Consider the following 22,830-nt stretch of genomic DNA (forward strand, 5'->3'; position numbering starts at 1 on the left):
ACACTAGGGTAGGTAGCAGATGGCACCCTCAGTTCCCTTCCAACCCTGTATGTTTTTTTTTAGTTTCTGTGATTCTAAGTCCATCTGCCCAGGACTTTTACAGAGAGATGACATGGATATCATTACATTTTTCCTTGTCCCCACCTGCTCTTGGGAGACAGGTTAATTCTCAAATTAAGGATGCATCAGGAAATCACACAGCTGGACACGGACTATTTACAATAAAGGAGTGTCAATTTATAATTGTGGCTGTGTGATTCTTTTTATAATTTTTAAAATTATACAATACAAATATATATACAATATAAACAATGGAGCAAGGGTGAATCCAGCCTGTTACAGTGCTGCTTACTCCCTGCCACTCCTCCAGAAAAGGGAAGATGGAAGAGGAATTGAGACAAATACTTCTATCCCTTTCCCAGTACTGCACATCAATTTATGCAAGATCTTTTTTCCTATGTTTTACACATTAGTAATAGTACCTACTGCAGCTCTTGCAGCCAGACATATGACTTTTTCCTCACTCATCTTTAAAATTCAGTTTGGACCTTAATGCTTTGCTGGATCAGTGTCTGACTAGAGGTAAATCCAAGTACAAGAGTAGTTTCTACATAATAATTTTAAACATCACCAGACACAATTGCCCCAGTTACCAAATTGAGGGAGGGCATGTAGGTGCTGTCTTTCAGCCTGTTGGGAAGCCTGGGGGTTCCTGTACCTGTTGGCTGAAGCTGGATAGTTTTCAACAGGTTGACTATGTTTGGCTGAAGCTCTGAAATCCGAGAGAGGGAGTCGACGTTCAGGATGAACTGCGGGGCATAAACTATCCTCTCGAGCTCCACAGGGTCAGCATTTCTGGCTTTGATAGCAAAGGTCACAACTCCAGCCTCCTTCAGAGCATCTGATGGTTGTTCCACATCATCAGATGATCTCCCAGCAGCAAGGAGGACTAAAAACTGAGGAACTCCTTCTTCGAGCCTGCTTCCAGCTTCCTTCACAAACAGCCTCCTTATAGCTTCATCTAGCGCAGCTCCGATGTTCAGTTGCTTCCCTGTTTTTATTTTCATCCTTTTCACTTTCAGTAGGATGTCTTGCTTAGATGGGAGTTCAGCAAAGTCAAATTCAACTTGGACAGTGTCACTGAATTGAGCCACAGCTACTCTCGTGGCATCGGGACCCACGTTCAGGTCAGAAATTACTCTGTGTAAAAAGTCCCGGACAGCAGGAAAGGTACCCAAGAGGTTGGCTGAGCCATCAATCAGGAATAAAATATCTTTCTTGCTTTCTAGAACAAATTCACAAATGGAAAGAAGGGAAAAAAGACATATGAAGGCGTTTTTCTTCTTAAACATCACCCTAGAAATTTCTTTGCAAATTAGCTGCGTTTCAATATGCAAAGCAAGTAATTTTCATTTGCCAAACTACTTAGGCCATAGGACTGAAAGTAGCTTTGATTTGTTTATCTGAGAAGGAAAGGGAAGCAAGGACAAATCTCGACTAAGACTCAATAAACTGAGGCACCATACAGTTGTATTATACATTGTATCACATCAGATTAGTCATATCATAAACTGGCTGTTTCAGACTAGGCCAGTGATGTTTGTGTTCTAGCACTGTGCCAATAATACAGGAATAAGTAAAACAGCAATGGAAGTTTCTTTCTATTTAAAAGCTTAGTAGATAACAAACAGATGTTAGTTCATACATACACAAAGCATTTTCTGTATTCTCTTAGAGTACTTCTCCCAGCTGCAACACGAGGCATCTAAATCCATAGGTAAATTAGGATTTTGAAAGGAGAAAAATCCTTTTACCTGTTTCTGTTTGATGCCCTTTAAATCTCACTGAATACCTAAGGCAAAACCAAGCACCCATATTTTTGTGTCTTAACATCTTTGATATTCATCTTTATGATCTCCTTTCCATAACAAGAAATCCTGGTTGGTTTTATGGCTTCGTATACACTTAGCTACAATAAGAGAATTATTGAGCAAATACCTGTTTAAAAATGTCTAAACTTGCCAAAAGCTTTGCAGTTTAATGTGGGAGGATATACTCTGAAAACCTGGAGTTAAATTCAGCCTGATAACAGCACTTTAGAAGAGTGGCCCTGCCACTATTAAGCCACCTGTACCTGGCTAGACCTTTGCTCCTTTATGCTCTTTGGCATAACTTCAACATTTCCACACTTTCCACAGCACTTCTTGTGCCCAAAAGTGCATGTTCAGAGGTTGTGACATGGCAACTGATTTGGAACACCTGAGCTAGTCACTGGTGTGCACAGACTCACTCAGATCCTCCTTCAGTCCTGACCTGTCAAAAGTGCTGTCTTTGAAATGTGCTAGCAATGACCTGACCAAAATTAAGAGCTGATTTTGCCAAGTCATGTATTTAAGGTTAAGTACAGCCCTAACTGCTTCGATGACTTAGGGTCTCGGGCAGATGTGAAGGTGTACATTTGGAACAAACAGTCAAGAGAAACAAAATTAACTTAATGCAGTCAACATGAAGAAAGATAGGTATTACCTGTTGGGCTGAGTGGAACCTCTTCCACACCTCCACTAACATATGTTGTTATAGGCTTATTTAATTCTTGGGGTAAAGCTGCCAGAGCACTGAAATCATCCATAAAATAAACCATTCTTGGATTAAAGGCAATCTGTTCAAGTTCTGCCTTATCCGCACTCCTAACTCCAACAGCAAAAGTCAGCACTCCGGCACGAGCTAATTCATTGGAAACTTGCAAGAAGGGATCTGCAGACCTCCCTGCTGTGACCAGGACTAGGACCTGCGGCACTTGTTCATTTATCCTGCTCCCACCGGCTTCCGTGAAGTGATTGGAAAGCACAAAGTTCAGTGCGGAGCCGGTGTTCAGCACCGACCCCCCCTTGGGCCTCAGCTGCCCCATGTGGTGGATTATGTCTGATCTGGTTTGGTAGGAGTATAGAAAGAACTCGGTTTTAGGAGTGTCACTAAATTGCACTAAGCCAACTCGGATTTTGTCAGTGCCGACATCAAAGCTGTTAACTAGGGTGGCAACAAAGTCCCGCACATAGGGGAAGTTGGCATTTCCAACGCTGAGTGATCCATCCAAAAGAAAGATGATATCCCTTTTGGTTACTTGAACTGCAGTGGAGCAGAGAAAATAACATGAAACATCACAGAAAACAAAAGTAGATTTTTTAATTTTTTTTTTTTTCATGTGTGCACGCAGCATGTGCCATACACACATGTAAACATTGTTAGGAGAAAGGGGGAAGAAAAAGAGAAGAGCATGATCAGCACAAATGTAACAAGGACCTTGCTGGAAATAACTGGGTTGGGCAGGGCACTTTTCTGCCTCTAACTGAAAAGTCTTTTAAAGGTCAGATTGATCAATAGGGCTCAGATTCTTTCACAGCAGATGTTTTCTATGGCTTCTAGTGCCAGAGTTGCATCGTCTGGGCCACATCCTCAGCTGGCAAAAGGCAGCTTCACTGGGTTTGGTGGAACACCACTTAATTATGCCTGCAGGCATCTTGCTGCTCTGCAAGTCACCACGCATCTACTTGTGACTTTCCAACAGACCTTTAGGGACACTTTCTGCTTTCTGGCACCCAAAGTGTGTACTGATACCCTGGGCTATCACCCCATTATTAAGCAATCCCCCATTCCACAGGGGTGATCCCATGCATCCTCAGATGTAGAGGAACTTTCCATGACTGTCCTGCAGCCTGGAGTGAGGCCCCACTTGCTTGGGAAAACACTTCTGCCAAGTAACCAGTTTGGTTGGTATTTTGAGTGGGTATTAAAAATAGTTTTTAATAGGCTTATAAAAGCTGATCCAGATGAGGTTACAGTGGCTGCCTGAGACACTTGCCTTTGTGATATCTGTATTTGAGGTGGAAAAATGCATTTTTATGTCAGATATTCATTTTGCAGGCTGCTGAAGAGGGTATACATTTCCCACTTCTGGTATAACCAGCCAGTTCTCAGTTCCTTTTTTGAGGTTAAATCCTTTCCAGGCTGTCTACCAGCATCTGAGTCCTGCAACATCTCCCCAAAGACACTACAGTATCAGCTCCCTGTACTTTCTGCTCTAAACATGTCATGCCCAGATGACAGACCAAAATGCCAAAACTTTAAATAATATCTCAGAGAGCTGATGAGTGGGCTCATCCAATGCATCCTCTGGATGTCTTCCTCCAAATAAGTTATTAAAAATATATATTTATGCCCATTGCTAATTCTGTTCAATAACTTTCAACTTAAAGCATTTACCTATGAATACATGGCTATATTAATCCATCTTTCCAGCTTGCCTTACCCCTGCAAGCTTGCTGTTCTATATATAAAATATATAAATACTGAAATATTAAAATCAAAAGGGAGAAAAGGACTCTTTTAAGTCCAGGCATTCCTTTCCAGTTTTACAGACTGTTTTGGCTTTCTGTGGTTCTAACTTTTCCCAGAAAAGTGCCATTCAAGACCCATTGTGAGACAATCTCTAGCTGAAATGTAACAGAATGCCCAGTGTCAAAGCCACTTATGTTACATTAGTAACATAAACCAGCCATTTTCTGGAGTAGGATAGGCTTACTAGCTTACTTTATATCTGAATAGATGTGAGTACAGTAGAGCAAAAGGAGTGGGGCAAAAAAAAAAAAAGCAGGTACATGAACGAACTTAAAAGAACAAGGCAGTTTAGAAACATTTTTAATTTACTCTGAAATATAAAAATGTCAGGCTTGGTGTATAGCCATGCAAAACTGTATTAGCTGGAAACACATTTTGAAAAATAAAGATTATTAAGTGGTAAGTCCTGTGATATTAATCTTAATTAAGGATAAGTATTGGCAAATTATTTTAAAATGTCTGCTCTTTATTTTGAGGATCCTTTAAAAAAACTCAGCTTCTTTTGTGCTTTAGTTTACAATATTAAATTACTTGGAGAAACTAGAAAAAATGTGGAGAAGGTTTGACACCCACATAAACCAGTGGGAGTCTCACTGGGAGCTGGAAAAAGCCCTATTTTTCCAAAGTTCATATGCCAGGGGACAGAAATGTAAGGCTCAGATATGATCTAGCACAGCAACAATTCAACCTCAAGCATCTCTTCTGGGAAGAAATCCTGAGAAATTGGGTACAAAATTACTATGTAGCTGGAACACATCCTGAAATGCAAGGGAAACTGCCTTAGAAGACATGACAAGTGATCGGATTGATTGCAAAGTCTATTGGTGTCAATGGCAAGACCTGGTAAAAAGAATCCATCTGCTTCACAGGGCTTTGGACCATCTTCTAGAAAGGTTAAAATAAAACCAACACTGCAATAGTCTCATGATAGGACTTGATAAGAAAACCCTGTTCTTAAAGGGTGCCTTTCAGTCCCAGTGTCTAATCTAGCTTTCTCTGAACATCTCCATGAACCAACTTGCTTATTTTCTTTACACTCAGAGGAAACTTCAAAGCTTTCTTGAGCAAATATTCACTACTGGTGATTTTCAAAGTGGGGAAGAGACTGTAATAGTGTGTTTTGTTCATAGGTTACACAAACTCTAAGTGAGAGAAAAAGACTCCACTAAATGATTTCAGTACCTAACTAGTAGAGCACTTCTTTCACATTTGGGCCTTTAAGTGCTGGAGAAAAACATTGAATGGGACTAAAATCTCCAGGAAGGAAGGACAAAGCTGTAACATCAAGCACACTACAAAATTCACTGATCTGTCCACACACATTTTGCAAATCAAAGAGAAAACACTTAGCTATGCTGACACACGTGCTTGATGCTTTTCCCTTGTTATCTCTTCATGTCATAGAATAAGAGCTGGCAAACATACAAACCATATCTCCTTAATTAGAAAAAGATAATTAATTACCTGGTGGTGTTTCTTGGATAATCATTCCTCCAGAGAGGGTCCGGATAGGTGACAGCACTTCAGAAAGAATGGCTTGCATGAACTGGAGGCGGAAGTCATTAGGATTGAATACAAAATCTCTCTCATGGGCTATTTCCTGAAGTTCTGCCATGTCAGCATTTTTTGACCCAATGGCAAGGGTCACGATCCGGTTCCTTTTCATCTCTGCTGCTGCTTCGTCAATGGCATCCCTGGACTTACCACCAGTGATGAGCACCAGCATTGGGAGAACTCCTTCCTCCATCCTGTAACCAGCAGCGTTGGTGAAGAAGTTGTTTCTCACGAAGTCGAGAGCTGAGCCGGTGTTGAGTGTCGTACCACCCATGAGTTTCATTCTCTTCACATTCGCCATCACATCCTTTTTGCTCTGGTGGGTGTTAAAATAAAACTCTGGCTTCACCGTGTCAGCATACTGTGCCACTGCAACTTGGATCAGGTCAGGCCCAACCTCCAGCTTTTGGACAATTTTGGAAACGAAATCACGGATTGCGTTAAAGGGGCCAGTCCCCAGAGCAGTTGAGCCATCTATCAGGAAGACTATATCCTTTTTGTTCACTTCAATAACTGCAAGTAACACATGAACATAGCATTCATTAGGTGAAGCCTTCACCCCACTCTGTGCATCAATTCTACAGCAACAGGTAGTCAACATTTAGGACTTCTTGTTTGTTTGAAGTGCTGCTACTCTTGATACCTCGAAAAAGATCTTGCTTTCAAACAGGATTAATTTTTAGGTTTTAGCAGATGGCTAATTAGAAATTCAATCAAATGTTTCCCCTTTCTAAAACACAAAAGAGTTTCAAGAATTGCATTGTTTATAACATTTAACACTGAAATTCACATATGTGTCAAAACAAGAAAGACAGGTAAACAACCAGGAGAAATCTTGGCACTCAGCTGGCATGTGAGATAAAATAAGCAGGTGATGCTCCCTGCCTCTGCAGAGGAGCCACCTGAATGGTGCCAGAGAGTGGTTTGGTCTCAGAAGAATTTGATTCCCAAGAGCAATGACACAAGAACAGTCCCTGCTTACTCAACACACTTGGACTTTGGGTCTTCACATCCTACATCTTATTCCTTATCTAACAAAAACTATAATTTTTCTTGGTATAGCTAAGGCAGTCATGAAAGAGTTGAATTATATTATGGTCACCACATCTTTAACAAAACAGGTCCTCTAGGTTGTAATCTCTGAAACTTCATGATTGATAATTGCAGAGGACACAGAAAGAGCACAGTTAGCTTTCGAGTTTCCTGGCTGAAGGAAGACAGTTCAGGAAAAAAAACCAAATAAAGAACTGTTGTGTGGCATTAGAACCAAATCACCATCATACTTAATGCAGCAAATTTAGATTTAACAAGAGCTGTAGCATTATAATAAAAGCATTATAGGTGATCATTATGGGAGATAATCTTAACACCATCTTTTAGACAACACTCATTTATTCTTTAAAGCAGTGAGCCATGGCCAATATTGTGAAGAATCCCATTCACACCATCACCTCCCTGGTTTCATGACATTGAAGTGAAAAGGAAACCTGTGTTGCTCCCAGGGTTCACTGGAGAATTATACATCAATATGTTATGCTGTCAGAGTTCTTAAACTGCCCACCCACATAAGAGCTCCTGAGATGGGATCAGGATCCAAGGCAGTAGATCCATCACCTCCCCAGATTGCTGCTACACCCAGCTCACAGCCTAGGGAAGGGGAGAGCCAGAATTATTGGTGTCTCACACCCTTCAGGAGCAAATGGTAGCAAACACTCACTTGTCCTGCTCCGGTGGAAAGGGGCAGTCCCTGAGCTAATCTGAGTCTTCATGCATGAAGACTATTTACTTTGGATTTGAGCAAAGAACAAAGCCTTGGCTGCAGTCCTCCTTGGCCAGACACCAGCTGGCCCTGGAAAGCAGTGCTCCCAAAGGCTGGTCTCCATCAAGTTTCTCATTAGGGGTAAGTGACAGGAGACTGAGTTACCCCAAGGAGTAAATCACTCCTGTAGATGACATCTAGATCTCAGCTGTCTCCTCTACACTTGGACCCCAAGAGATCTGCCTCCAACAGAACGTGTGAACCTTTGCAAAAACCTTTGGCAGTGTCTTGCTAGAAATTGATTAAGGACCAGTTGTCAAAATTTGAAGCTTCAAATAACCTGTTGTGGGGCTGTTGGGCACAAAATTATGAGAACCTGCATGAAGCAAATGTGGTGGTACCCTCTCCAAGACACAACCTTACATGAGCTGCCAATGTCTTGCAGCTGACTGTCCAGGCTATCAAAACAGAGTTACTCACAAAGCAACAAGGAGTTGTTTAAATTCTCCCCTTGCCAGAGCTGTGAGATTTCCAGCACTTATCCACACAACCAAGTTTTTTTCCTCATCAGTTATTTGGAGAAGGAAAGGACTGAAACCAAGAAACTTTCCAAAGGGATAACAAGGGCTGAAATCTCTGGTTTTTATCACCCAGAACAGATGTCCAATGTACCTTCGTAGCTTGTCTGCAGCTAGATACCCAAAAATGGAGACCCTAGAAACTTTTGACTTTATATAGAGGTTTGTGGGAAACACTGAACGGGCTTTGCAGACGAGGGAGTTTGGGAAGAAATAGCTCCCTCTTCTATTCATCCCTCATGTAGCTCTCAAACCCTGCTGTACGTTTCCTTGGAGAAGAGTAATGCAAGAACCAAACCAAAACCACAGGAAGCCACAGCCCATGGTGCTAATTTCATGGACACAATTAAAGCAAAAGCATTTAAGCAAGGCTGTACACAACTCATAGGGTTTGATTGCCAAGAGGGCCAATGGTATCTAGGATGCATCAGGAAAAATGTGTCCAGCAGATCTGGGGAGGTTCTTCTCTCCCTCTGCTCTGCCCTGGTGAGACCACACCTGGAATACTGTATCTTTTGGGCTCTCCAGTTCACTAGAGAAAGGGATCCAGTGGAGAGAGTTTAATGGGGAGCTATGAGGATGATTAAGGGACTTGAACATCTCTCCTATGAAGAAAGAGAGAACTGGGGCTGTTAGAGAAAAGAAGGCTGAGAGGGGATCTTATTAATGTCTATAAAAATCTGAGGGGTGGGTGTCAAGAGGATGAGGCCAAACTCTTTTCAGCAGTGCTTAGTAACAGGACAAGGAATAATGGATTTAAACTAGAACAAAGAAAGTTTCACCTCAATATGAGGAGAAACTTCTTTACTGCGAGGTGGATGGAGCACTGGAACAGGCTGCCCAGAAAAGTTGTGGAGTCTCCTTCTCTGGAAACTTTCAGAACCTGCCTGGATATGTTCCTGTGTGCCTACCCTAGGTTATACCTCTTTAGTTGAAGAGGGCTGGAGCAGCTCTCCTCTGAAGACAGACAGAGAGAGTTGGGGGTTATTCAGTCTGGAGAGAGAAGGCTCTGAGGAGACCTTATAGAGGTCTTCCAGCATCTGAAGGGGCTACAGGAAAGCTGGGGAGGGACTTTTTAGGCTGACAGGTAGTGATAGGACATGGGGGAATGGGTTCAAACTAGAGGTGGGTAGATTTAGATTGGATATTAGGAAGTTCTTCATCATGAGGGTGGTGAGACACTGGCACAGGTTGCCCAGAGAGGTGGTGGAAGCCCCATCCTTGGAAGTTTTTCAGGCCAGGCTGGATGGGGCTCTGAGCAACCTGATCCAGTGGGAGGTGTCCCTGCCCATGGCAGGGGGGTTGGAACTATATGAACTTAAAGATCCCTTCCAACCCTGAAAATTCTATGATTCTATTGAAAATTCTATCATGTCATGGTCAGTGTGCCCAAGACAAACTCTGCTCACTACACCTTCCATCAGCCCTTCCCTGTTCATAAACAGTAGGGCTAGCAGGGTACTACCCCAGGTAGGCTCACTTACCAGGTGTAACAGGAAGTTGTCATCCATACATTCCAGAAACTCCCTGGACTGCCCCCTTTCTGCTGTGTTATACTTCCAGCAGACATCTGCTGAGTTGAAGTCCCCCACAAGAACAAGGGCCAGTGAACATGAGATATCTCTGAGTTGTTGGAAAAATGTCTGCTCAGTGTCTTTATCCTGGGCAGGTGGTCTGTAGCAGGCTCCCACTAGGATATCTGCCTCACTGGCCTTCCCTTTTACCCATAAACATTCTACTTTGTTGTGCCTAACATTGTGTTCCAGGCAGCCAAAACACTCCTGAACATATAACACAACCCCACTACCCCTCTTCCTTTGCCTATCCCTTCTAAAGAGCCTGTAGCCATCCACTCCAGCCATGCGAATCATCCCACCTCGTTTCTGTGATGGCAATTACATCATGCACAACAGCTGCACAACAGTTTCTAACTCCTCCTAATCATTCCCCATGTGATGAGCATTGGCATATATGCAATTGAGCTGTGGTACAGCTATTGCCTTCAATACCTGAACACCATGCTGAGGCTTGTCCTTGACAGTCCTGAGTTCATCCCCTCCCCCTCTGATTCTAGTTAAAAGCCCTCCCTCTGAGGATCCTTATCCCATGCTGGGATAGCTGTACTCCATCTCTTGCCAGCAGACTTGGTGAGGTATAAACCAATCCATGGTCAAAGAAGCCAGACTTTTGTCAGTGGCACCAGCCCTGGAGCCAGGTATTAATCTCTGAGATTCTCCAGTTTCTTCCTTCATCACTTCCCGCACCTTGCAGGATGGAAGACAAGATTACTTGGGCTCCTGAATCCCTGATTAACCTCCCCAGCACCCTGAAGGAATTCTTGATTTCCCTTAGAGTTTTTGTAGCAATTTCCTCACTACCCACCCAAAAGATGGGTAATGCGTAGTAGTCAGGGGGGTGTGCTAGGTTAGACACCTACTGGGGTGACACCTCAACTCAGCGAGGCATCCTTCCCTCTGGGTCAGGTCTGGTCAGCAAACAGGGCCCTCCATTCCTCTGAGGAGGGAGTCACCAATGACAACTGCTCTTCCCTTTTTATTAACAGAAGATGCTGTCATGTGAGCAGGCCAACTCACCTGGGGCTGCTCCTCCATTCCAGATGGCCTATAATCTACCTTGCCAAGTTGTGGCACCCTTTCAGCAATGTCACGGATCTTTGCACCTGGGAGGCAGCAAACTTCACATGATTCTTTGTGAGGTTGGCAGGTGGGTGTCTCAGTGCCCTTTAACAGACTCCCCCTCTACAATCACCTGTTGCTCCTTTTTGTGATAACCTAGGAGTGTTTCTGGTAGAGCTTCACTACATTGTACATGTTCATGACTGTCTTGAGACTCTAAAGCATTATATCTGTTGTTGATACTGAGACTAGGGAGTGGGGGACTGCATTTGGTCTTGCTTTTGTGGGTAACCAGGGTCCAAGGTGTCTCATTGTCAGTGGTGTTTTGTAAAGTGTGAGGAATTTTGATCTGTTTTTCTATATCCACCTCAGCTCCTCTAATGCTGTGTAGGTTTTCTGTTTCTTGTTGCTCAGCCACCTGAAACAACACATCCTGATGGCAGTAGGATAGGAAACTTTTGCTTCCTGTGGAGTCTCCAACTCCTGCAGTTGCCTCAGGGATGTTAGGGTGTGGCTCCTCCATACCATCTCCCTCTCACACCCCTCAGCCTTTCTACTTCCTCTTTAAGCTCTGTAACCACATTCATCTGATCACAGCCTCACACAGGCAGTCTCTCTGCCTCCCCCACCATGAACAACAAGCTCAATCACTCACTGCAGCTGGAGACCTGGACACCTGTGTGGCACCTCCATTTGGGTCACCACATTCCTCCTGGCAGCAGCTTTCACGAGAGTGGAAACCATTATTCTCCTGGGAGAGTTACAACCACTGGTTAAGGCAGCCTCTGGAGCCAGGAAGCGCCGCGCTCCCTCAGGGATGCTCTGGTACGCGATGGAGCTGGGCCTCAGCCACTCTGACCCACGCAGGGTCAGAGCCATCCCCGATTGCTCAGGAGCTGTCTCTTCCCACTCAGGGCAAGGTTCCCTCTCCCTCTCCCTGCATATTTTTTTTTTTTTTTTTCCTGGATGCCTCAGCAGAGATCTTGTCCCCCATCACCATCCTCCATGGATCCCTCTGCTTGGGTGACTGCCAGGCTGATGCTAGCTGCACAGGTTGGTGCTACTGGTAGTGATTACTGTCTATAGCTGAGCTGGCATTTCAACTGATTTATAATGTGAGCTTACATGATGTAAGTGTTTATAAAACCGACAGTGCTGCATCTACCTCAAAGTGCGTAGACACCACAATGAGGTTATATGAGCTTTTTTATACTCTGTTCACGTTCTTTAAAACTCACGTCATGCCAGATATGTACAAAAAGAACTTCAAAATTTTCCAAAAATCACCCACTGGCCAAAAGAGTTTCTGCACGTTAGCCTCAGGACTATGTGTCTTCTCCATAATCAAACCAGAAAGATGCATTGCAAAATTAAAAAAAAAAAAAATAAAAAAAAATTAAACCTTTTTAAAGCGTGCAAAAGGTCATTCATTCATCGATTCATCCAAATGCAAGTCTAGAAAGGCATACATACCTTCAGTCACAATGGTTGGGGCCTCTAACAAAATGAGCCTTTGGGCCACTCCAACAATGTTGGGCAGTATTAATTCTCGAAGAGCATCGAGGTTACGGGTATCCAGGGCAGTAAACGCGAAGTTTCCATCAGTAGCAATCTGCTGCAGCTCTGCACTGTCAGCATTCAGGACCCCAATGCTAAATGAAAATATACTAGCTTGCTTCACCGCTAACAAGCCCTGCCGTATATCATCACTAGACTCTCCACCACTTATCAGCACTAAAATTTGAGGCACCGCTTCCTCTATCCTGCTGCCTCCCGCCTGGGTGAAGAGGTTCTCCACCACAAACTCCAGTGCTGCACCAATGTTTGCTTCCTCGCCACCGTGGAAGCTGAGTGCCCTCACGGCATCCAGAACATCCCCTTTGGTGGAGTAGCTGTTCAAAGGGAACTCGGTTCTGGGCTGGTCGCTATACTGCACCACCCCAATGTGTATCTGCTGAGCTCCAACTCTGAGGCTTTCGATCAAATTAACAAGGAAGTCACGTATGGCTTGGAAATTGACACTTCCGATGTTGTTTGATCCATCAATAAGGAAAATAAGGTCAGCAGACTCTTGAGCTTTAAAAAAAGAAATGCAAAATGTGAAAGCATTAAAATGGGTGATTACATGCTGCTCTACAGTGTTCTGATGTTTCTTGGCAAACTGGTAAGAGACACGAAAATGAGAAAACAAAACACATGTTCACTGAGCAGGTGATGTTTGCCTCTCGGTTCTGCATTCTGATTGAATATGAGTTTGACATAGACACAACCTGAGCTATTGGCCCATAAAGAGAAAACTCATTAAGATGTAATTTTTGGAATCCAAATCCATTCCATCAGTGGCCAGTACTATCCAAGTATTTAGACAGAGCCAAGAGAACTAGGTGGATTTTATTTTTAGGAAGATTTTCTCATTACCTTTTAATCTTTTTTTTTTTTTTTTTTTTTTTTTTTTTTTTTTTTTTAAAGAAAGGAAAAAGACATTTACTAGATGCAGGGAAAGTTTCAGCCTCTCTGGTGCAATTCTTCTCATTTGCTGGTTAAAAATGGTGGCTGAATATATTGGCTTCTCCCACCATGAATGATTATTATTTGTAATGTTCTTGTTAGAAACAATTGGAAATGCTTTGGTTATTATTCTTGCTCTGTAACTCTGTTACCAACTGTCCAGAATACACAAAATGGTATTTCTGCAGCAAGCTGACCAGCACAATTGTCAATCTGTGCCACATATAGATTGTTTTTCAGTTATTATTTTGCACCAAGATGCACTTGATTATTGATAAAGGGATCTGGTCTGTATTTTTCATATGGACTCTGGATATTCAATCAGGGAATGCAGAATCATGTTAAAATAGGGTGATGAAGTCAGTACGACACAATTATCCAACTCTGTTTGTTGTACCCAGATGATCACAAGTATCTGCTGAGAATATACACACACCAAACAAAACTTTTATATGGCATTAACATGATTGCTGAGCAGAAGCATTTTTGCTGTGAAACTTACCAAAGCAGACCCAAAATGCCCTGATGTCTGCTCTTAGTCCTTTTGCTCAAGTAGTTTTACCTTCCATGTGACCAAGAACTGTATGCATGCAAAAAGGGGGGGGAGAAGACCCCGAAGTATGCTGAGATGTTTCCATGCTATTACTCTCCAATCTTGTTACCAAGTCAACTTTCAGACTGTTTGCAAATGAACAAGCAATATTTGGAAATCCCACCCAGCTCCCACCTTCTGAAAGTTGAAGGCAAAACCAGTAGCAAAACTGGCATGTAGTGGAGCAACACCGGGAATAAACCTGTGGTCTTTGCTATTAACAAGTAGTGCCAATTTTTTAATTTTTTTTTTTTTTTTGAGAGGACAGGTTTTTTTCTAGTAAATGTTTTCATACATCACAATGCCACAAAGATATTCAAATAACTCTGCAATTGTACTGACAAAAGAGAAAGTCTTCAGCGAGGGCATCATCACTTCTCTCAGCCAACTCAATAGCCAGTGTAGGCTTGAAGAACATCAGCGTGGTTCAAAATTGCAAAGGGCTCCAGGATTTATTTTTCCATCATTAAGTAAAAATTTAGGGGTCCTTAGGGTTGTCTTTACTGTGCCATTTTCAGTTGGAATGTACATGTTCTGCTTCATCATACAAATGAAATCTCAAAGCAGTTATACCCAGAGCTGCTTTAGATACCCTGGACATCTTTTTTTAGGAATGAGATTTCAGACACCAGTGAGTGTCATCACAGCAGCCTGGGAGGCTCCCACAGGAGAGAAAGCAGATAGGAAACAGATGTGTTGGATAATTTGTCTTCACTGTAATAAACCTTGTATTTCAGTGCACATTTATGAACAAGCTGGTGCTGGAGAACAAATAAAAGCATGCTTGTTACACAACTAAGCAAGGAGGGTTAGATGAGACAGACAGATAAGGTTTAACAAATACATCAGGGCAAACTTGGGGCTGACTTTCATACTTAATGCTGGTCAGCCCTGGAGACTGCCACAGACCAACAGCTTTGGTACTATGTACTCTGTATACTATGGGATTGAGGGGTTTTTTTACATTTTTACTTTATTTTAGGGCTCATTTCTAGCCTAGCAGCCATGGCATTCTTAAACATTTTAATGTTACATGGAGTTATCAGATGAATTAATGACTTCTTATACTTCTATGCAGTTCTTTGTATCATTCAAGCATTTGCATACTATTATCATCTGATGCTTAGGACCTGTAACATGTTTTCCCATGTTTAATGATACTCTCTAGGTCACCCATGCAAGTCACACAGGCAAAACAATAATAGAATTGGCTTAAATTCATGTTATGGGTGGGGAAGGAAATGATTGCAAAAAATGTCTTTGAGTAGAAATGAACTTGGAATTCCCTGATATGCATGAAGCAGGAATTTGCTGTAAAAGGTTTTAAAGAAATGTCTGTGACTCCAGATGTTTATGTACTATGGGGTAAAGTGGTGGCATGCCCCAGAGGAGAACAGCCAGTCACCAAAGCACAACTTCCCAATTGATTTCCACAGGGAAGCACTGGGGTCATGCATGGTGAAGATGCTGAACAGCTGTTGCAGTGCTGTCAGCAGGTGGGGCATGACATTGATTTTCCACATATATTTACATAATGTTCTTAGAATTGATGAACATTATGTCACCTTTCTGAGGCAGCTGCTTTTCCTCCCTGTGGCTTTCACATGATCTGGATATTTGCCCTGTCAAGAACCTTGCACAATAAAAAACACATGTGAGCACAGCCTTTTGTTGTTGCTCGGTGTCATGCAGTGATGGAGAGAACCCAGTGGTGCTGGCGTGAAGGTTAATCTGACAAGACAACACAGGGGGATTAATATTTCCCTGCCTCATTACGCTGCCATTGCCTTACGTCATCCAACCAGATAGTGACCTTCAGATGGAGTCTCAGGAATACAAAAAGAAAGGTTTGATCTCTGAGGCTTCTGTTTTGAAACACAACAAAACTGCTCAGATGGCCCTTTCCACACTGAGGAGAAATTTCGCAGAGGAGGGATTCCAGGAGTTTCTTATTTATCTCAGGACAAACTGGATCTCCAGCTTGTGGCCAGAACAGATCCACCGAAGCCAAGGCAGTTTGCAAAGAAGTTTCAGTTGTAGAAAGGGTCCAGCACTCCAGCAGGTGGAAGCCATTGGCTTGTAAAGGCATTGGAATGGCATCACAAAATAAAGTTCTCCAATCACACACCTTCTCCAGGCAGATGAGGACAGAGGCTAAGGGCCATCTCAGGGAAGGGGTTTTATCAAGTTCTCCACCAAACTGCTTTTTCTGTCTTCATCCAAGCAAGTGACTTTTTTGAGCAGCACATTGCCTATCCCACCCACTAGCTGCAAGCTCAGACTCCACAGCCAGCAGCAACTTTCTTGGTCTCCACAGTATTTTGGGCAGGGGTTCAAGGAGTCCCCATCAAGGCTGGTGTGTTCATCCCCTATTTTCCTTCCTCAGGACTGATTGGGATGGGGCAATTTAATAATTTTGCAGAGCTCCCTTTGTTTGCATTTCCATGCCATAAACACAAGGGTGGTCACAAGGGGCTGCTGCCCATTCAAGGGCTACCGTGCTACCCTCCAGCACAGCCAGCAGGGATAACAACTTGGTCTGCAAGCAACTGCATTCTCAATAGCTACAAACACAGGGCTGCACACTTCAGGCCTTTGTTTTCAAACCTCTGAATGCCCATCTCAGTCTTGCCCCTACAAAGGCTTAAACCAGGGCAATGCCAGCAGATACCATGGTGATGGGAGCCATCAACAGTCAGCCAGTACCTGTGATGTCTTTAACAAGTCCTTTGGCATCAGCCTTTTCTGAAGTCATGGATGAATGGACACTCACCTCTAAATCTGACTGTAGAGAGCAGTAAAATTCTCTAGGTTGAAAAATTTGTATTGGAGGGGTTGCAAAGTATTTCATTTACCTCCCCTTCCACTGCATCCTGCATGCCAACCACAAGCGTGTTTACATGGGCAGGTTTAAGGACAGATGATGGCAGAGCCTCATCATCCTGGGACAGTCCATCTGATAACACTATAATGACCTGGGGGACACCTTCTTCGGCTCTGCTTCCAGCAGCTTTAGTAAGATGGTTCTCAATTAGGTTCTCTAATACCTTTCCATCCTTGATGCCGCCCCCCATGTAAGGCATGTTGGCAATATGGGACAGGACATCTCAGGTAGAGGGGTAGGTATTTAACTGGAGCTCTTTGTAGGGGTTTCTGCTGAGCTGGACCAAGGCAAAGTGAAAATTGTTCCCTCTCACATCAGAGGTTTTTACAACATCATACAGAAACTCTTGAACAAGTTGGGAAAGTTCCTTCCCCGTGCTCCAAGAGGAATCCACTAGAAAAACTCTATCAGCCATGGGAACCATTTTGACGGCTTTAAAAGCATAGATGGGGGTTTAGGATTTTCTATCAGTCAGCACAAGCGTGCTGCCTCCTCCTCACCCAAATGACTGACTGCCTCTTTTGCAAGGTAAAAGTGAAGTGGAGCTTCCCCTTATCAGCTGTAGCACAGTGAGAGGCATTGGAGGAAAACCAGGCAGCCATCAGTGCCCTGACACTGCACACACTGGGGGACAGAAGAGGATGGCATGTGACCTACCCTTCCTGAGGAGGGAGAGGCAAGATGCTTCTCCCATCCTGAACCCTCAGCTTTAGACTGGGTTAGACACCACCCTGAGCCAGACAAAGATACCTACAGCTTCACGTGTGAATTTAGCCTTGCTCAACTTCTAGCTGTCCATGGTTTCCTGTACATTTTTTGGAGACTCCGGGTTTTCCTGGCTCTGTGGCAGTGCTGGAGAAAGGAAGAGCTGCCCTGTGTTCTGGCATAAGTTTTTCATATTATTCTTGCTGCTAATACCCCCTGCTCCTCGTGACACCACCTCTAGTACTAACGGCATCTGTCCCTCCTCTTAAAAGAACCAAACTGTTCTGTAGGTCAGTGGCAGTGCTGCTCTCACTGCAAAAAGCCCTCCTACACATGCAAGGAGGGAAAAGCAACTCTCTCCAGGAGAAAAACCGATCAGAGCCACCCTGAGTGCATATCCCACAACCCTGTCCCCTGCAGAGCATCCCCTCAAAGGCACGCCACCACCCAGCAACATGCTCAGGGAGGTATCATGCACATTGGCCAAGGTCTGGGTCCAAAAGGACCCCCATCCAAGTGGGAGCTGAGGAGTAGAAGGTAAACCACAATCTACCATCAACATGCACGTTAAAAACCACATAGTGCAAACCAAGGGCATGTTTATATGACGATGAAGTAGGGTAAAGCAGTCTGATCTTACCTGCTTGCTGCTGGGCACGAAGTGAGCAAAAGCCTGAGAGTAGGAAGCAAAACATGGCTGCAAAAGGCAAATGTCTGGGTTTCCTCATTTTGGTCTTTTATCTGAGTTTTCCCTTTATTCTCTTTGTTTCAAAGCACCCAATGGGAGACCTAATGAAAGAAGAGAAGAACAGTGAGAAACAGCAGCAGTGCTGCCCAGGCTCAGATGAGCCATAAGATAGAAAAGCCAAATCATGTGGTTTTGCATGCTTTTGTGTCATTTTGGTGGGAAAAACTTAATTTCAGCATTGGCCAGATTCTGGATCGTAGCAAAAATTTCTTTGGAAGAGGAATCATCACTCACATATTTGGCATTTAACACCCCTCAGGCCCCTCTCCCCCCGTCTCCTCTTGTGGACTCGGATGGCTTTGTCCTTGCCTATACTGCCCCAAGTAATACCTAATACCTAGGGAAATGCCAAGGTTTCTGCCACTAACCCTCAAAATATATGGTGGTGTCTCACCTGTCCTACATGGATGACCATCTGAAGGATCCTGGCCAACACATTCTCTCCTGCTGTTGCCCTTTCTAACTTATTTTTTAAAAGCACCAGAGTAATAATTGCCCTGGAAGTCCCTCTTTGCCTCAGCTCATCTTTTCTGTTGTTCCAAACATATAAATGGAAATTTAACTACTTCAGCCCCAAGTGAGGCCCATAGTCTCTATGTACAGTAAAAAGCCCTTGGATTCCTCAAGCTCACAGCCCTGGCAGTGGAAGCGCTTGTGCCAGCTGACAAGGCTGCCTTTGGAAAGGCACCAAGAATAATATTTTACAAGTTGTAGCCAAAAATATGATTTATGCATGTTTCTTATCTGTGATCCACCTGGCAAGCCTTCTGAACCAAAATTTCCTTCAAGAAAGCTGTGTATCTGTTGCCATAGAGATGGCTAATTTATTTTTTAATCTTCATTTCCAAGAGTACAGAGGAGAAACCATTAAATCTTGCTTAATGGAGAAAATATCCTCCCAAAAGGGAGTGCATTCCCCAAAAGGAGCAGTTATTCAAATCAGCCAAAAGTGATTCAAATACATCAAGCTATTAACTGGGCCATCAGAAAAATAAATATTTTTTTAAATCTATTTTCTTATTACTATCCTGCCCAACTCCATAAATTCAGAGAGGTATGACCAGCACAAGAGCCAAAGAGAGGTAGAGAGAAGACAAATCTGCTCTTTAAGGAAAGCTGTGGTTGTTACAGAGATGTCCATGGTTGGCTGATCCAGAAGAAGAACCAAGTGTCAGAAAACAGGGAAAACTTAGAAATAAACACCAGAAAAGCTGATCCCTCTTCCACTGAAGAGACATTCCTCAGGGCTAGGAGAGTGGGACACACATGGATGGGAAAGCTGAGCTCTGCTTGCCCAGGGCTGAAGGGTTTGCCTTGGGTTTGTCCTCTGAGCACACAAATGAGGTGTCAGTCCCAGACCTGAGGTTTGGAAGAAGCATTGAGCTTGAGACAGCCCCACCAGAGCATCTCTCCTCTGGGCAAAAGAGGAAGAGCTGCAAGTTTTTTGAGATGGGCTTTCCTTGCAGCATCCCCTGGGAATAAAAATGTTGTCAGAAATGAATGAAAAATGTGAAATAAAATGCAGGCCACAGAAAAACCAGTCTGTTACTAGAATGTACACCATAAATTTGCTAGCATTTATTTTCCAAAACATAGAAGTTATGTAATCATTCTGTTTATTAGCTGCTGGAGCCCCATCCCTCTGAAGTCACAACAGCTGGGAGTGAACACAGCATCAAGGTAAACCAGTCAAACTTAATTTCTTGCCAGCAAATAAATGACAGCACCAAAGCAAACATTCCATTTGTGTATTTTTGTTTGTTTCAATGTTATGCAGCTGCAGAGTACCTTATGGGGCTGTTCAGAGCCATGAAATACAGCAGAAAAGCAAATTACCCCAGTACTACAAAGTGGCAGGCAAAGTACTGCAGTGGCAGACAACTGGACTTGACATTGTATGGGTTTTCCAGACTCAGTGGTGGATCTACATCAGCTTTGGATTGGAAGACCTGGAAGAACCACCTTGCCCATGTTCCAACAAGGAGTCTGGAAGAGAATCAAGGCTGAGCACACCTCTGTTAGGTCACTTGGGTCACAGTTCAGCCCCAGAGCCTTGCAGCAGAGAAACCATGGCCTGGATTTGATGTACCTCTATCCTTGCAAACCCAAATGGCTCCAAGTCATGAGTCAGCCCTTAGGGAACCATAACATAAGCCTGGATATCATGGTGTACTGAAAGACAGCCTCACCTTTGGTTTATTTGCCCTGGACAGCTGGGAAATACACTGCCTTTTTCAAGATCTTTTTGGTCATCTGCTTTTCTGGCTTTACCTTTATGAGGCCTCTGGATCTATCTCCATCTTTCTCTGGGACATCCATCATGGTATTTTTAGTTATATGAAAGCAGAAGGACTTGTTAGAATCACGGGGTTTTTTTGGTTGGGGGGGAAGGGCTTTTGTTACCCCTGAGTCTGGAGAACCCTGGAGCCACCGCTCCAACCTAAAAATCAGAGAGGCTGAGATGAGCCCCGAGAGGAAAGCAGCAGCCTAAGCAGAAAAGGTGGCTGGTGTCTGTGTGAGACAGAACATCATCATGCCTGCAAATGTTCAGAAATGAGGAGAATTCAACACTAACTCTTGTTCCTATCTTTTTTATAGCCCCTTGTTAGCTCAGGAGGAGGAGCTGGATGCCCACAGGAAGGGGTGGCCCAGAAGAAAAGAAGGGAGGACAGCAGTAATAAACAAGAACTCAGCTGAGGTCTGGTTGCTCTGAGCAGAGAGTGGCTGCATGGTGAGGTGAGCTCCTGGCATGGCAGAAACCTGCTCTGATCCATGCCTGATGCTTCTCTGTGTCCCAAACCACCACTGCCCAGAGCAGCTGGAGGTGGCACAAGCTTGCAGGGGGTGGAGGGTAACACTGGGGATGGTTGTCAACTTAGACTAATTCACTTTAATTCTTAATTATGGCAAGTATCTGTTTTGCAACTTTATCCTCCTGGATTGTTGTAATTTTCAATATTGCACTTTCAGTAAGGTAATTTTGTCCTGGATTATCTTTTTTATTTTTTTAATAACCACTGAAAGCTGGAAAAATATGCTGGAAAAACTGGCTACTGAGTGCCTTTATAAAAGGAAGGCATTTGCCTGAATTGTTAAGAATTAGCACGAGACCCTGGGGGACAGACTCTTAATAATTCATGTGCTAAAAGAGTAACTCATGTAGTCTTCAATAACCTGAAGTTCTTATCTCTGTCTAGAGATGATATTGTGTGGTGACCTCTTCATACTTCAGTATCTCCTGCATTTCATGAGAAGATATTAGTAACAACATCTGTTACTAATAATATTTTCAATAGACAATAATTTCTATTACTAACGCAATGAAGTGATTTCCTTAAATATTTTCCCCAGGAGCTATTTTTTTGCATATTGCATACTTCTCTGGGCATAAAGTTTGACATTTCACATATTTTTTTTATTTCAGTGGATGTTCCAAATCCACTTTCTAAGCAATCAGTTGGTTGTGTGTGTTTTTCCACTAGAGTATAGTTGAAATAAAATCTGTAAAAGTGCAAAGCAGATGAGTAGACTTTTGAAAGCACAACATAAAAGGCAGGAAAAATTATTGCAGCTGTTATATATCACTCTGATTCATCACATATGCCTGTCAGCTGGACTGGCTGGCTTTGAGAAGGAGGGAAAGTATCAAAGGCTTTGTTATGAGTAAAAATGTGATATGTGTCATGTGTAAGTGGGGATGGGTGCTATGGCAAGAAGAGGGAATAATTAATTTTGTTGTAAAATACCTCTTTAAATCTGAACTTCCAGCTGGGCAGTGCTTCAGACACTGATGTCACCTATTGCACTGGACTGTAAGAGAAACCAGAGGGGTTTTCTATACTAGTGTTTTGCAGTTGCCTGATGCTTTTCTTCAAGGCTAAAGGACTGAGTGGAGCAGAACTGACTCTTGGGGTGGGATAACCATGAAATCTGGGATTAGGGATTTATTAGTGAGATCTGTTCAGCTGTCAGTAAGAGAGTGTAAGACATTGCTGCTGCAGGGAAGTGAGCAGCCTCTGGGAAAGGACAGAGAACCCAAAGCATGGCAGGCAGAGCCATGACTTGCATGTGTTTCTGGGGACAAGTGACCTGGGTTCAGGCTTGGCCTTAGAAAGCTTGTGCAGACATACTAGGGGTACTTTGGGATGCCTCACCACTCCAGACCATGGTTCCTGTGGTCCAATTTTCCTGCCCAGCTCCAGGGGTAGTCCCCCTAAATAGCTTGAACAGAAGATTGTGAAGCAACTGTGACCCTAAATTCCATTCATACGTGGGGTGGGTCATCTTGTACTGGGAGAAAGATGTTGGTTTGCACCTAGGTTCCAAGAGGTTTTCTGCAAGGGGTACAGACAGGACAAGAGGAAGGGCAGAGCATCATTCTGTAGATGGTATGGGAGATGAGGTGCAGTGAGCATCTTCCAACTGCTCTAAAACTCTGCTCTGTGGGGATGACAGGATCAAAACCAAGGAC

The 22,830-nt window shown here is 43.4% G+C and overlaps 1 protein-coding gene across 7 annotated transcripts in view; it reads right to left on the bottom strand.

Moving 5' to 3' along the window:
- The window catches only part of COL6A3 (collagen type VI alpha 3 chain), a 61,385-nt gene that overhangs the window by 34,841 nt on the left and 3,714 nt on the right, over window positions 1-22,830 (bottom strand). For 4 of the 7 annotated variants that reach the window (XM_030454187.1, XM_030454186.1, XM_030454184.1 and 1 more), the window contains exons 2-6: window positions 18,252-18,400; window positions 12,396-12,998; window positions 5,860-6,462; window positions 2,527-3,126; window positions 719-1,285 (exon numbers count right to left, since the gene is read on the bottom strand). In XM_030454187.1, coding sequence (XP_030310047.1) covers window positions 719-1,285; window positions 2,527-3,126; window positions 5,860-6,462; window positions 12,396-12,998; window positions 18,252-18,339 — 2,461 coding nt within the window. In that variant the 5' untranslated portion in view covers window positions 18,340-18,400. The remainder of the gene's footprint in view (window positions 1-718; window positions 1,286-2,526; window positions 3,127-5,859; window positions 6,463-12,395; window positions 12,999-18,251; window positions 18,401-22,830) is intronic. The other 3 variants (XM_030454189.1, XM_030454188.1, XM_030454190.1) reach the window with 3 other exon arrangements.

Source organism: Calypte anna, chromosome 7, assembly GCF_003957555.1.
Source record: "Calypte anna isolate BGI_N300 chromosome 7, bCalAnn1_v1.p, whole genome shotgun sequence".
Taxonomy (NCBI): Eukaryota; Metazoa; Chordata; class Aves; order Apodiformes; family Trochilidae; genus Calypte; species Calypte anna.